This window comes from Pelodiscus sinensis, chromosome 2 (genome assembly GCF_049634645.1).
Source record: "Pelodiscus sinensis isolate JC-2024 chromosome 2, ASM4963464v1, whole genome shotgun sequence".
NCBI lineage: Eukaryota > Metazoa > Chordata > Testudines > Trionychidae > Pelodiscus > Pelodiscus sinensis.
In genome coordinates, this window is record NC_134712.1 from 129,967,093 (window position 1) to 129,982,588 (window position 15,496).

Below are 15,496 nucleotides of genomic sequence, written 5' to 3' on the forward strand. Positions count from 1 at the left end.
GCAAGAATGAATGTTCTTGCATGAAAATTTGCAGAGCGTCTACACTGCACGTGCATTCTTGCACAGGTAAATTTACAGTAAAGCATCAGAACAGAGGGCTTCTTGCACAAGAGTTATTCCTCTCCCCATGAGGAATAAACCTTCTTGTGCAAGAGCTCTTGTGCAAGAAGGCAGTGTGGATGGGCAACAGGAGTTTCTTACACAAGAAATTCCTATGGTTAAAATGGCCATCAGAGCTTTCTTGCACAAGAGAGCGTCCACACTGCCATGGACGCTCTTGTGCAAAAGCACATGGCAGTGTGAACACGCTCTTGCGCAAGAACTCTTGTGCAAAACAGTTCTTAAGCAAGAAGCCTGCAGTGTAGATGTAGCCCAGGACTGTGTCTACATTGGCATCCCTTTCTGGAAAAGGGATGCTAAGGAGACACTTCGGAATTGCAAATCCGCGGGGGATTTAAATATCCCCTGCGGCATTTGCATTTACATGGCTGCCGTTTTTTTCCGGCTCGGGGTTTTTGCCGGAGAAAAGTGCCAGTGTAGACGTGATTCTCCGGAAAATAAGCCCTTTTCCGGAAGATCCCTTATTCAAGTAGGAATAAGGGATCTTCCAGAAAAGGGCTTATCTTCCATCCTTCCCTATGACACTTCCCCTGGAGCCCCAAGTATGTTGTGTGGCTGTTCAGGAGCTGTACGGCTGACATGAGCCAAGTTCCTTCCCGGCATAGCTCCCTCAGCCGGATGTCCACAATACACCCACTAATGAGCTGCATTTCTCTGCCCCTGCATACACACAGAAGGGAGGGGCACAGTCCTGCAGCAAACATTATTTTCTCCTCTATTATATAGTTTGTTTAAACTTTTATAAAATTACTAGTTTAAAACTTATACTGTTTATATATGTAACGACAAAACATTCTTGGAATCTGCCCTCTCCATTTATATTAATTATTATGGGGAAATTGGATTAGTTTCACATTATTTTGCTTAAAGTTGCATTTTTCAGGAACATAAGGGCAATGTTAAATGAGGAGTTACAGTAGTTCCATTATTCTACATGTGTGCTGGCTCCTTACAGGTGTACAAGTAAAAGGTAAATCAGTTGGTCTTCTTTTGATGTGCAATATTGTAATGGTTTGCTGCTAGATTTAGATTATTTGCTTCACAAGTTAGAGTTTCATTTGTTGTCTAGGAAACGGAATTACACACATACCAATGTCTGATATTTCTGAACTTTCAGTGCACCCTGTACAGCACATGATGTACTTTTCTTTTACTGGAACCATAGTTAAGGTAGTACATCTTTAATTGCAACATTTTGTCACAGTGAAGTCGTAAAGCGTCTACAAGACTTAAGAGCTTAAGTGCTTCAGGCACTAATGTAGAACTCACACCACAGAGTATCTGGCTGAAACAATCAACTGTAACCTGATCTCTGTGTGGTTTGTTGTATTTTGGTAATACCCTCCCTAATGTCCTGCATATGACTGCTTTACATGTTATTCTATAAAAGACATGTAGTGTGCTTTTTCAGGAATGGAAATAATCTCTATTGGGTTCATCTACACTGCACGCTTATTTTGAAGTAAAATATTCTGGAATAGTTATTCCAAAATAGCTTATTTTGGAATAGCACATCTACACTGCAGGGAAGCGCCAAAATTAGTCCGAGGCAGGCTTCCCTAATGTGAACATGCTATCTAGATGTAGAGACCCAGGAGGCACTGGGGAGGAATAACTTAGAATGACCCTGGGGATGGGCTATTTTGAAATAGCAGCTGTGGAGTATCTACACAGGCCTTATTTCAAAATAGCTATTTCAGAAATGTGTTATTCCTTATAGAATGAGGTTTACAGATTTCAGAATAATGGCTGTACAGATGCTCACTTTGTTATTTTGAAATAATGCTAGTTATCTCAAAATGTAGACATACTCTGTAGTTGGAGAACATTACCATTATTTCTAATTTTCTATTAAGATGGCAATAAGAAACTAATTCTGAAGCAGTAAAAGTCAAGGGGTAAAATGGTAAGTGAAAGAAATGTTTCAAAAGAAAAAGTTCTTGATTAACTTTCTATTCACTGCTCCATCTGTCCACTTGAGTTAAGTCACTGCATAGACTGAACCTCCTAAATCCATGATTGGTGATTGCTAACAGGGAGTTTTGAGAGGGAGTTCTCCAGGTGAAGGAGAAGCAGATACAGGACTCTTGAGGGAAGTGTGTTTTGTTATTGGGGTTTTCTTACTGTGTGCTGAGTTTGTGTTTGTTTGGTGTGTGGTGGTGGTGTGTTTTTTTTATTAATTAATTTATTTATTTATTTTGTCTTTCCCTGTTTGAGTGAGGCTTTGGAGAGAGAGTTCTCCCAGGTAGAGGAGAAGCAGATACGGGAGTCTTGAGGGAAGTGGGTGTTGTGTTTGGGGCTTTCTTGCTGTGTGCTGAGCTTGTGTTTGTGAGTGAGGGTTGGTGTGTGTTCTTTTTTGTTTTTTGTTTATTTATTTGCCCCTGTGTTTGAGAGTGAGGCTTTCCCCTCCCCCTCCCCCTCCCCTTGATGGAGTTTGTGCTGTGATTGGCTGTGATTGGCAGAAGGAAACTGTTGGCTTCTAATTAAAGTTTGAATTCTAGAAGCCTCTGCTGATTGGCTGAGCCTTGGTAGTGGGAGGGGCTTTATAAGGCAGTGGGCAAGCGACCAAGGAGCTTGCGAACAGGTGAGTGCTAACAGGGAGTTTTGAGAGGGAGTTGGGAAGGGCGGGAGGTTCTCTTGCCTTTCTTTTTAAATCCCTTTTCCAGGACAGCAGCGATGGTTGGGGATGGGTCTGCTGTTGTTACCTGCACAGCGTGTGCCATGTTTGTCTTCCTCCCGGAAGAAAGAACGGATTTCATCTGCACCAAATGCAAGCTGGTCGACATTTTGGAAGAAAAAATTAGAGGACTGGAGGCCCAAGTGTCGACCCTACGCTTGATCAGAGAGGATGAAGACTTCCTCGATAGAAGGCAGCATTTAATCCTTCAAGCACGGCAGGCAGAAGAGCCAGAGAGGGCAGTACGTGACCAAGAAGAGAACTGGCAGCATGTAACTTCTAAAAGGGGAAAAAGGCCAGCACGGGAATCCCCTGATGCTATAGAGGTAAGCAATCGCTTTCAAGCTCTCTCCACAGGCTCTGCAGTGCTGAAAGCTCTGGAAGGGACCTCACAAGGAAGAAACCAGAAGGGAACACCATCTACTGGAAGGCATGGGATGCATAGTCCTACGGATGGGGGTTCCATGGCCACCACGCCCAAAAGGAAACGACAGGTGGTGGTGGTCGGGGACTCCCTCCTAAGAGGGACTGAGCCATCCCTCTGCCGTCCGGACCCGGAATCTCGAGAGGTGTGCTGCTTACCGGGAGCTCGCATTCAGGATGTCACTGAGAGGCTTACCAAGCTGATCAAACCTTCGGATCGCTACCCCTTCCTGCTTCTCCACGTGGGAACTAATGATACGGCCAAGAATGATCTTGAGCGTGTTACTGCGGATTATGTAGCGCTAGGAAGAAGGATCCAAGAATTTGGAGCGCAAGTGGTATTCACCTCCATCCTCCCTGTTGAAGGGAAAGGACTGGGCAGGGATTGTCGAATTGAGGACGTAAATGCGTGGTTGCGCAGATGGTGTCTCAGAGAGGGCTTTGGTTTCTTCGACCATGGGACTCTGTTCCGGGTGCAAGGATTGTTAGGAAGAGATGGGATCCACCTAACGAAGAGAGGAAGGAGCATCTTCGTGGGCAGGCTTGACAACCTAGTGAGGAGGGCTTTAAACTAGGTTCGTCAGGGGACGGTGACCAAAACCCTGAGGGGAGTGGGAAAGTCGGATACTGGAAAGAAATGCAGAGAGGAAGGGGCAAGAAAGGAAGACCCATGTTTCGAATGGAGAAGATAGGATGATCAACTGGTTACCTGAAGTGTTTGTACACTAATGCGAGAAGACTGGGCAACAAACAGGAAGAACTGGAGGCCGTGGCCCAGACAAAGAAATATGATTTAATTGGGATAACAGAGACTTGGTGGGATGACTCGCATGACTGGAGCGATGTCATGGAAGGGTATAGACTGTTCAGAAACAATAGGCAGGGGAGAAAAGGAGGAGGAGTTGCACTATATGTAAGAGAGCACTACGATTGCTCTGAACTCCAGTATAAAGAGGGAGAAAAACCTGTTGAGAGTCTATGGGTTAAGTTTAAAGGAGCAAACAACAGCATTGATATTGTGGTTGGTGTTTGCTACAGGCCACCGAATCAGGTGGATGAGGTAGATGAGGCTTTATTCGGACAACTGAGCGAAGCTTCCAGATCGCAGGCCCTGGTTCTCGTGGGGGACTTTAATCACCCTGACATCTGCTGGGAAACCTATACGGCAGTACACAGGCAATCCAGGAAGTTTTTGGAGAATGTTGGGGATAACTTCTTGACACAGGTGCTGAAGGATCCGACCAGGGGCCGTGCGCAGCTTGACCTTGTGCTCACAAACAGGGAGGAACTAATAGGGGAAGTGGAGGTGGGTGGCAACCTGGGAAGCAGTGATCATGAGATGGTAGATTTCAGCATCCTGACCAAAGGAAGAAAAGAGAGTAGTAAAATACACACCTTGGACTTCAAAAAAGCAGATTTTGACTCCCTCCGAGATCTGATGGGCAGAATCCCCTGGGATGTTAACATGAAGGGGAAAGGAGTCCAGGACAGATGGCAGTATTTTAAAGAAGCCTTATTGAAGACACAGAAAGAAACCATCCCGACGCGTAGCAAGAGAGGCAAACATGGTAGGAGACCGGACTGGCTTACAGGGGAAATCCTTGATGAACTTAAGCACAAAAGGGAAGCTTACAAAGAGTGGAAACTTGGACAAATGACCAGGGAGGAGTTTAAAGGTATAGCTCGAGAATGCTGGGGGGTTATCAGGAAGGCGAAAGCGCAAATGGAATTGCGACTGGCTAAGGATGTGAAGGATAACAAGAAAGATTTCTACAGGCATGTTAACAAGAAGAAGGTAATCAGAGAAGGTGTGCGGCCCCTAATGGATGAAGGAGGTAACCTAGTGACAGATGATGTGGGGAAAGCTGAAGTACTCAATGCTTTCTTTGCCTCTGTATTCACGGACAAGGTCGGCTCCTGGACTTCTGCGCCAAGTGACGCAAGATGGGATGAAGATGGACAGCCCTTGGTGGGTAAAGAACAGGTTAGGAACTATTTAGAAAAGCTAAACGTACATAAATCCATGGGTCCGGACTTAGTGCATCCGAGGGTACTGAGGGAGTTGGCAAATGTCATTGTGGAGCCTTTGGCTATTATCTTTGAAAAGTCGTGGAGATCGGGAGAAATCCCGGATGACTGGAAAAAGGCAAATATAGTGCCCATCTTCAAAAAAGGGAAGATGAAATCCAGGGAACTATAGGCCGGTCCGTTTTACCTCGGTTCCTGGAAAAATCATGGAAGGGATCCTTAAGGAATCCATATTGAGGCACTTGGATGAGAGGAAAGTGATTAGGAATAATCAGCATGGATTCACAAAGGGCAAGTCGTGCCTGACCAATCTGATTAGCTTCTATGATGAGGTAACTGGCTCGGTGGACATGGGGAAGTCAGTGGATGTTATATACCTTGACTTTAGCAAGGCTTTTGATACAGTCTCCCACAATATTCTTGCCAGCAAGTTAAGGGATTGTGGATTGGATAAATGGACGGTAGAATGGATAGAAAGATGGCTAGAAGGCCGGGCCCAGCGGGTAGTGATCAATGGCTCGATGTCAGGATGGCGGTTGGTTTCTAGCGGAGTGCCCAAAAGGTTCGGTTCTAGGACTGGTTTTGTTCAATATCTTTATTAATGATCTGGATGAGGGGATGGATTGCACCCTCAGCAAGTTTGCGGATGACACTAAGCTGGGGGGAGAGGTAGATACACTTAAGGGCAGAGATAGGGTACAGAATGACTTAGACAAATTGGAGGATTGGGCCACAAGAAATCTGATGAGGTTCAACAAGGACAAGTGTAGAGTCCTGCACTTGGGACGGAAGAATCCCAAGCATAGTTACAAGCTGGGGACCAACCGGTTAAGTAGTAGTTCTGCAGAAAAGGACTTGGGGGTTACAGTGGATGAGAAGCTAGATATGAGTCAACAGTGTGCCCTTGTAGCCAAGAAGGCTAATGGCATTTTAGGTTGCATTAAGAGGAGCATTGCCAGCAGATCCAGAGATGTCATCATTCCCCTTTATTCGGGTTTGGTGAGGCCGCATCTGGAGTATTCTGTCCAGTTCTGGGCCCCCCACTACAAAAAGGATGTGGACGCATTGGAAAGGGTCCAGCGGAGGGCAACCAAAATGATTAGGGGGCTGGAGCATATGACTTATGAGGAGAGGCTGAGGGACTTGGGTCTGTTTAGTCTGCAGAAGCGAAGAGTGAGGGGGGATTTGATAGCAGCCTTCAACTTCCTGAAGGGAGGTTCCAAAGAGGATGGAGAGAGGCTGTTCTCAGTAGTGACAGATGGCAGAACAAGGAGCAATGGTCTCAAGTTGTGGTGGGAGGTCCACGTTGGATATTAGGAAAAACTATTTCACTAGGAGGGTGGTGAAGCACTGGAATGGGTTACCTAGGGAAGTAGTGGAGTCTCCATCCCTAGAGGTGTTTAAGTCTCAAGCCCTGGCCGGGTTGATTTAGTTGGAATTGGTCCTGCCTAGACCAGGGGGCTGGACTTGATGACCTTCTGAGGTCTCTTCCAGTTCTATGATTCTATGATTTTTCTGGTCCAGCAACATCTGTGGTTGGACAAGATCACGGATTTTGCTGGACCAAACAGCCCTGGTGACCGGGAGTGTGAGCCAGTCTGGAATCCAGTGATGGGGAGCCCCACTATCGGGACCTGTCTGCCCCGTCCCTGGGGAGCCCTGCCAGACGGGGCAGCAGCGGAACAGGCAAGCCCTGTCCAAGAAAGACCTAGCTGGGTGCAGCATAGCCGGGCAGCCATGGAGACCAACCTGACTCAGCAGCAGTGAGGCAGCCACAGAGCCCTGCCCCTTGGAAGCCTCAGCCAGACATGGCACAGCATAGCAGCCACAGAGCCCTGTCCTCAGTAGGACCCGGCCGGAGGCAGCACAGTGGAGCAGCCGTGGAGTCCCGTCCTGGTGGGACAGAAGTGGGGCCGCAGCGGCTGGGGAGCTCACTTCCCAAAGAGCCTCAGCCGGCTGACAGCAGCTGGCCAGAGCCACATCCAAGCCCTGTAAAAGCAGCCCTGGAAAGAGGGGCAGTATCCTGAGAGGTCAGAGGCAGGGGGACCTCCCCAATCTGGCAGATTCCCTCATTTGGGATGGGTCAGGTCCCAAAAGTGTCGAACCAGGGAGCACTACATGCATAGAAATCTGTACCAAGAGCACTACATGCACAGAAACTAAAACCAAATTTTTGGCATGAGAAACTTGGGCTCCAAAAAGTAAATCTGGGATGTTATAAGCACCTGAAAATAGGTGTTTATAGTTTCCAGAGTCTTCTCAGATTATATATAATAGTGATACTATATTTAGAAAAGCCCTTGTACTTAGTTGTTGAGTTGAGAGTATTGGCTGGCTTCATTCTAATATTCAAATTTTTTTTAAATGTAGCTGTTTCAACATGGACAGAATAACATTTGTTATATAGAAAAATTAGCATACAAGTCAGTTGATGCCAACAATATCCTTCAAGTGGTGCTTCAGCATTAGTTTGGGGAAACAACAGAGTAACTAAAATGAACTCAGAATTTCAACAGAGAGCTCTTCATATCCCTCTAATTGGGTAAACACAGCAATCCTTGTTAGAGCACCTCAGTGAATCGTTTGTTGTTTACTGAGGCATGTGCTGGAAGATTCCATTGACATGCCTTCAAGGGTCAACGAGGAGCCTCTTTTATTGAAATTAAAAATCAAGTTGTCTTTAGCTGCTTTTTCATAAACGAGGTTTGCATTTGATCCATGCTGGAAACTCGCTTGGCTGCAATTTATAAAAAAAGTTTGTCCTTCCTGAAGAGTGCAGGGTACTGTTAACATCCATACTAGATTTTTGAAATGACCAGATACCATCAATAAGGAGATCTGATACAAAATTAATATAGAGTCTGTCTGTTCCAGTTGTCACAAAGGGCTCTTTTCACCAACTTTCTTACTCTGATAAGCCATAGCAATCCTTTGAGCCTAATCAAAAACCCATGAAATCAGCTAAGTCTTTCCATTGTTTTCAAGTTTTGAATCAGGTCCTACACTATAGCTGAGAGGTGTCCCAGCCTGAGTATACAGACTCACACTATATTAACTGGAGCTAGCACACTAAAAATATCAGTGTGGACATTGTGGCAGAGGAAGCAGCTCAGACTAGCTATCTGGGTTCAGAGCTAAAGGGCATTCACATTGCCTTAATCAGGCGGTAAACTGGTTACTCCATCTGATCACAATCTCCTGAAACATTACTCGCAAAACTTCAATTTCATCTTGGATGGTTATTATTAATAGATTCATATCCTTGACCTACATAATAGAAACTCACCTATACAGTACTTGCCATATGAATGTAAAACTACTGTACCATTGTTCTCTTATTCTGTGGGGGTACGTCTACACTACAGCGCTAGTTCGAACTAACTTAGTTCGAATTAGTTAATTCGAACTAAGCTAGTTCGAACTAGCGCATCTAGAACTAAAAACTAGTTCGAACTAGCGTTTTGCTAGTTCGAACTAGCGCGTCCACACTGATTGGACGCAGGGGGGCATTTAAGGGCAGCTGAAACCGGTTCTGGCAGGGCATCAGGTCAGCAGTTGCTTTGTGTGGCTGCTGTCTGAGGCTATCTGAGGCTCGTGCTTAAAGGGACCCCCCTGGACAGCCGGTTCTCAGCTTTCCCTGCTTGCTTGCCAACCTCGCCGAGGGACAGCAAAGCATCGGTCTCTGTGCCCGTCTGTGTCGGTGCTTCCCTTCGGGGGGGACCGCCGCAGGTGGCAACATGGAGCCACGGCTCGCCCTGCACCTTCTGGTGCACGTTCTGGACTTGCTGCTGCAAGCCTGCCACCAATGGCTCGAGGCTGCCTGGCACCACCTGGGGAACGTCAGCCCCCTGCCTCTCCACCTGGCCGTCCTGGGGGCCGTGGAGGAGCCGCGGCGGCGCCCCGGCACCGGCGTGCCCCGCCGCATCTGGCGTCTGGACACCAGCAGCGACTGGTGGGACCGCATCGTCCTGGAGCACTGGGACGACCGACAGTGGACCCAGAACTTTAGGATGAGGAGGGACACCTTCCTGGAGCTCTGCGAGTGGCTCGCCCCTGCCCTGCAAAGAAGGGACACTCGCATGAGGCCCGCCATCCCCCTCCAGAAGCGGGTGGCCATCGCCCTCTGGAAGCTCTCCACGCCGGACAGCTACCGATCCGTCGGGAACCAGTTCGGCGTGGGGAGATCCACTGTCGGAGCAGTGCTCATGCAGGTACGGCGCTCGTCGGCCACCGAGCCGGGGGGGAGGGGGGCTGCGAGGAGGGGATGGGCCACCCCAGGGACAAAGGGGGGGGCGGGAGGAGGCGAAGGCGCCCCGCACCGGAGAGGTCGGGCTGTCCCGGCCGTACTACACGCCGCCAGGGGGGTTGCTTCCGGGAGTGGGGCGCGGGGCACTGCCAGGGCACGCACGCTCCCAGCCACCCGGGCGCCCCACTGATTGACGCTTTGCTGTGTCTCTCTCCGCAGGTGGTCAAGGCCATCAACCGGGTGCTGCTCCGCAGGGTGGTCCGCCTCGCCGACCCGGACGCCGTCATCCGGGGATTCGGCGCCCTCGGCTTCCCCAACTGCGGGGGGGCCATCGACGGGACGCACATCCCCATCCGTGCCCCGGAACACCAGGCGTCCCGGTACGTCAACAGAAAGGGGTACTTCTCCGTCATCCTGCAGGCCGTGTGTGACCACCGGGGACAGTTCACGGACATCAATGTGGGCTGGTCCGGCAAAGCACACGACGCACGGGTGTACCGGAACTCCTCCGTGTGCCAGCGGCTGCAGGACGGGACCTTCTTCCCCGACCGCCACATCAGGGTCGGGGACGTGGACATGCCCGTCTGCCTGGTGGGGGATGCCGCCTACCCACTGCAGCCGTGGCTCATGAAGCCCTACACGGGGCACCTCAATCCCTCCCGCCAGGCCTTCAATAACAGGCTGAGCAGGGCCCGCATCGTGGTGGAGGGGGCCTTCGGGCGACTGAAAGCCCGCTTTCGATGCCTCCTCACCCGTCTGGACCTGGCCGAGCACAACATCCCTCCCGTGGTGGCGGCATGTTGTGTGCTCCACAATTTGTGTGAGCGGAAGGGGGAGGCTTTCTTGCCAGCCTGGATGGCTGAGGCTGACCGCATGGCTGGACACTACGGTCAGCCCCGCACCGCCGCCGTCCGGGAAGCCCAGCGGGGGGCCATCCGGATCCGGGAAGCCCTGCGGGAGAGCTTCCAGGTGGAGGAGGAGGAGGACTGACCTCTCCCTGCATGCCCCACCGGGGCCTTCTTCCACCCTACCCCCCCCTTCCCCTTTCCCCTCCCTATCTACTGTACAATAAAGACACCTGGTTTTCAAACAAAAACGTCTGTTTATTTCAGAGAACTGGGGTGGGGGAGGGAGGAATGAAGGTGGGAGAAGGGAGGGGGAAACCTGGGACAAGGGAGCTGGAAGGGGAGGGGAGGGAAGGGAGGAAGGGAAAGGAAAGCTCAGGGGTGGGAGTCCGGCTGCCTCTCCCGTCTCGCCACACTGCGGGTCCGGGGGCGTCGGTGGGGAATGGTTGTGGAGGGGGGGGCAGAGAGGACAGGGGGTGTGGAGGAAGCAGGAGCGGAAGCAGGAGGAGCAGGGGGAGCAGGGGGAGCAAGAGGGGGAGCAAGAGGGGGAGCAGGGGGAGGAGGAAATGGAAAGCGGTCCAGCAGGCTCTGGAGGTGGCCTCGCAGGGCACGGCCCTGCTCCTCCAGGGCCTCCAGACTCCTCTGGCGCAGCCTGAGGTCCTCCTGGACCCAGTGGTCCTGGAGACGGAGCTGTCGGTCCAGGAACCGGAGATGCCGCCTCTGGTAGTCCTCCTGGTTCCTGGCTGTCCTGCTTGCCCGGGCGCGGGCGGCTGCTGCAGGCGGTGTGGTGCGCCCTGCAGGCCCCGGTGCTGCAGCTGTGGTGCAAGAAGACCAGCGGTCAATTACCCCAGGGGCCCAGGTGTGTGAAACCCAGCTCCCCTCTGCAAGGCCAGGGCCCCTGCAGGATCCCCAGCTGCTGCTCCGTGGTGGGCAAGGCCCAGGCGCACGGTCCCGGGGCTCCCTCTCGCCTCAGCCCCCCGTACACATAAGGGGAACACGAGGGTACTCACAGGTGGACGCCTCCCCGGCCTCTGATGATGCAGGCGAGCGGCTCTGTGGGGTGCCTCGGGGGTCCCGGGTCCTGGGAAGGCTGGCGGCAGGCTCCTGGCTCTCAGAGCCCTCCTCCTCCTCCTCCGTCTCCAGGAGCGGTCCCTCTGCCCCGGGGTCAATCACGTCCCGGGGGGCAGGGACGGCATGAGGCCCCAGGATGCGGTCCAGGGCATGGAAGTGGGGGCAGGCCTCCGGGTCAGCCCCTGGCAGGCAGGCCCGGGAGTAGGACTGCCGCAAGTCCTTAATTTTGCAGCGCACCTGCTCCCGGCTGCGCTGGTGGCCCCTGGCGGCCAGACTGGCAGCCATGCGTCCATAGACGGCCGCGTTCCGGTGGCTAGTGCGGAGATCGTGGACATTGGAGGCTTCCCCCCAAACCTCGATGAGGTCCACGATCTCCGCACTTGACCAGGCGGGCGCCCGCCTTTTGCGCCCCCGGGCAGGCTCCCGGGAGCCGCCAGGCTGGTCGTGGGGAGCAGTGGAGGGCTGGGAACCCTCGGATGGCTGGCTCATTGTGTGGCAGGTGCAGGCTGTGCAGGCACGGGTGCTTGCAGCCTTGCAACTGGCACAAAGTGAGTAGCCAGCCCGTGGCCCTTTAAGGGCTCCGGGGCCGGGAGGGGGGCAATAGAGTTTCCCTGGTGTTGGCCAGAGTGGCCACCAGGGAAACCTGGGAAGCCTTAGCCTCCCACTAGTTCGAACTAAAGGGCTACACAGCCCTTAGTTCGAACTAGCTAGTTCGAACTAGGCGTTAGTCCTCGTAAAATGAGGTTTACCTAGTTCGAACTAAGCGCTCCGTTAGTTCGAATTAAGTTCGAACTAACGGAGCGCTAGTGTAGCGCCTAGGAAAGTTAGTTCGAACTAACGTCCGTTAGTTCGAACTAACTTTGTAGTGTAGACATACCCTGGGAGCCAAGCCAAGTGTACGTTATGGATAGCCAATATTATAAATTAATAAGAGCCTTAAGCAATTTGGAGCCAGAGTCCTAAAACACCATTATGCTATAACAGTTTTGCAAATGTGTGAACCATATTAGAGAACTGCCCCCTGCACAATAGGCATGATAGTAGAGATTGAAAAATTATATGTATCATTCATTTGTACAAAACTCATACATCTGTTCAAGTCTAATATAATGAATTAGATGGATAGAACAAGACTCCTCTCTTTCAATTTCTCAAGTCAACATCTGGATACAAATTTTAAGTATTCAATAATTTAAAAGCTTCAGAGTAGCCGCCGAGTTAGTCTGTACAGGATAAACTTAAAAAACAACAAATAGTCTGGTATCACTTTAAAGACTAGCAGTCTTTAAAGTAATATAAAAGTTCACAGTCATTTTAAAAACTTTGAATTTGCAGCTATTTATAAAGAGTCAAGATCACTAAATCAAAAAATTTAAATAAAATTAGAGAAGACCCATTCAACTGTTTTCCATTGCATGTCTATGCAACATTCGAAATTGGATTCTGTACAGTACTATTTTATTCAGTTTAAACAACTAAATAAAAACATTGAATAGTCTATTATGCAGCCATTACTAGTACAGGTTGAAACTCTCTAGTCTGGCAACATCTATGGTCTGGCATGATTTTAGTTAGCCAGATGTCCACTTATTATGGGTGTGACCAAGTTTCCTGTGGTCCCATTAAGTGTCAGTCTTCTGTACTATTATTTAGCTCTATTTTACCCTTAAATGTCTTTTAAGAGCCCAATAAGCAGTGGAATTGTTGGTAATGCTGCTAGACAATATTGACCTCCAATGCTTCAGCAAATTCTCTGGTTCAGTGTCAGTCAGGTCCTGAGGGTACCAGACTAGAGAGGTTCAGCCTGTATAGAAACATTATCACTCATTTTAATGACTGCAAAAGGAAATGAATGTATAGTGGCCTAAATTTACTGAGGTAGGCTACTTCCAGTTTTCATCCATTGTTTGAAACAGGAAACTTAAAACTAATTGGTTACAGCAGCCATGGAGAAGTGCTTCTCACTTGACCCCAAACTGCTGTGGTGAGACTGGGCTGGGGTAGTCCTCTATCCCCAGGGTAGCCTGCATACTGAACTCCTCATCGCCAGCCCCACCCCAGAGCAATGAGTTAAATGAAGAAAAATAAAACTTAATTTTGAGTTATAATCATAGGGTTGGAGGAGACCTCAGGAAGTTATCGAGTCCATCCCCCTGCTAAATGCAGGACAAATCCCAACTAAATCATCCCAGCCAGGACTTTAAAACCTCTAAGGATAGAAATTCCACCACCTCTCTAGGTAACCCATTCCAATACTTCACCCTCCTAGGCTATGTCTAGACTGCAAGCCTCTTTCAAAAGAGCATCTAGACTGCAACCAGTACTTTCAAAAAAGCAAGCCGCTTTTTCAAAAGAGAGCACCCAGGCAGTCTGGATGCTCTCTCTCAAAAAAGCACAGTTTGCATTACATAGCGCCTTTTTTCGAAAGAGCACTTTCAAAAAACGGCGTTATTCCTTGTGAAATGAGGAGTACCACCTTCGAAAGAAAAGCCGCGTTCTTTCAATTTAATTGCGAAAGAACGTGGCTGTAGTCTAGACGCAGGTGAAGTATTTTCGAAAAAAGGCTACTTTTTTCGAAAAAAACCTACAGTTTAGACACAGCCCTAGTGAAATAGTTTTTCCTAATATCCAGCCTAGATCCCCCCCACTCCAACTTGAGACCATTGCTTCTCATTCTGTCATCTGTCATCACTGAGAACAGCCTCTCTCCATCCTCTTTGGAACCTCCCTTCAGGTAGTTGAAGGCTGCTATCAAATCTCCCCTTGCTTTTCTCTTCTGTAGACTATAAATAAGCCCAAATTACTCACCCTCTCCTCCTAAGTCATGTGCTCCAGCCCCCTAATAATTTTTGTTGCCTTCTGCTGGACTTTCTCCAGCTGAGACTACATCCTTTCTGTAATGAGGGGTCCCGAATTGGCCAAAGAATCCAGATGTGGCCTCACCAGTGCTGAATAAAGGGGAATAATCACTTGTCTAGATCTGCTGGCAATGATCTTCCTAATGCAACCTAATATGCCATTAGCCTTCTTGTTGATAGGGGCACATTGTTGACTTATATCCACCTTCTCATCCACTGTAATCCCCAGGTCCTGCACACTGGGATGGTTTGTTCCTGCACCTTCAATAAGGCTTCTTTAAAATACAGCCAGCTCTCTTGGACTCCTTTCCCCCTCATAGTAGCCTTCCAGTGAATCCTGCCCATCAATTCTCTGAGGGAGTCAAAGTCTGCTTTTCTGAAGTCTAGGATCTGTATTTTGCTGCTCTGCTTTCTTCCTTTTGTCAGGATACTGAAATCTACCATCTCATGATCACTGCTTCCCAGGTTGTCACCCACCTCTATTTCCCCTACTAATTCCTCCCCGTTAGTGAAAGCAGGTCAAGCTGCACATGGCCCTTGGTTGGTTCCTGCAGCACTTGTACCAGAAGGTTGTCCCCAACGTTCTCCAAAACCTTCCTGGATTGCCTGTGTACAGCAGTTAAGGACCCGAGCAATACCAAGTAAATCTGCTAGTATTTTCATATGTTCATTTATCAATCACAGAACTTCTTAGTTATATCAAGTAGTATACTTTATACTTTGAATAAGCTAGTCTCTAATAGAGACCAAAAGTTACAGCTGAAAAGCAAACTCTATGCCTGATCTTCTGAAACAAGTTATCATTTAACTATTACAAATTGGGCCTTTGAAACTTCAGTGTATTTTTAATAAATCTATGGCAGAGCTAATCAAAACAGTTTTCTACAAAATTTCAAGTTTCTTGAACTCATGTTAGTCTTTGTAATATTTTCTCACTGAAAGTATTCATGTATTGATTTTAATTTGCAAAATAGATTTTAAAGTCAAATATTTTTCAAAAATTCCACAGTGTAACTGAGGCTATGTCTACACTACAATGTTAGTTCAAACTAACGGACGTTAGTTCGAACAAACATTCATAGCCGCTACACTAGCGCTCCGCTAGTTCGAATTTGAATCGAACTAACGGAGCGCTTAGTTCGAACTAGGAAAACCTCATTTTACGAGGATTAAGCCTAGTTCGAACTTACTAGTTCGAATTAAGGGGTGTGTAGCCACTTAATTCGAA

At 49.0% G+C, this 15,496-nt stretch overlaps 2 protein-coding genes across 2 annotated transcripts in view; both read right to left on the bottom strand.

The window, feature by feature from the left end:
• The window catches only part of BASP1 (brain abundant membrane attached signal protein 1), a 123,829-nt gene that overhangs the window by 84,699 nt on the left and 23,634 nt on the right, over positions 1 to 15,496 (bottom strand). The window lies entirely within an intron of this gene.
• Positions 10,662 to 15,412, bottom strand: LOC142827209 (uncharacterized). Its single transcript, XM_075921448.1, has 2 exons — positions 11,350 to 15,412; positions 10,662 to 11,154 (listed from the first exon to the last, which is right to left on the bottom strand). The coding sequence occupies exons 1-2, from the start codon at positions 11,897 to 11,899 to the stop codon at positions 10,715 to 10,717; spliced, it is 990 nt and encodes a 329-aa protein (XP_075777563.1). The 5' UTR covers positions 11,900 to 15,412; the 3' UTR covers positions 10,662 to 10,714.

What these genes read in the sequence shown, in the direction of transcription:
- LOC142827209 (XM_075921448.1), bottom strand. Translation starts at nt 11,899, where the DNA reads ATGAGCCAGCCATCCGAGGGTTCCCAGCCCTCCACTGCTCCCCACGAC. An exon ending in GGCCGGGGAGGCGTCCACCT is followed by an intron (nt 11,155 to 11,349) that starts GTGAGTACCCTC and finishes CTTGCACCACAG; the next exon opens with CTGCAGCACCGGGGCCTGCA.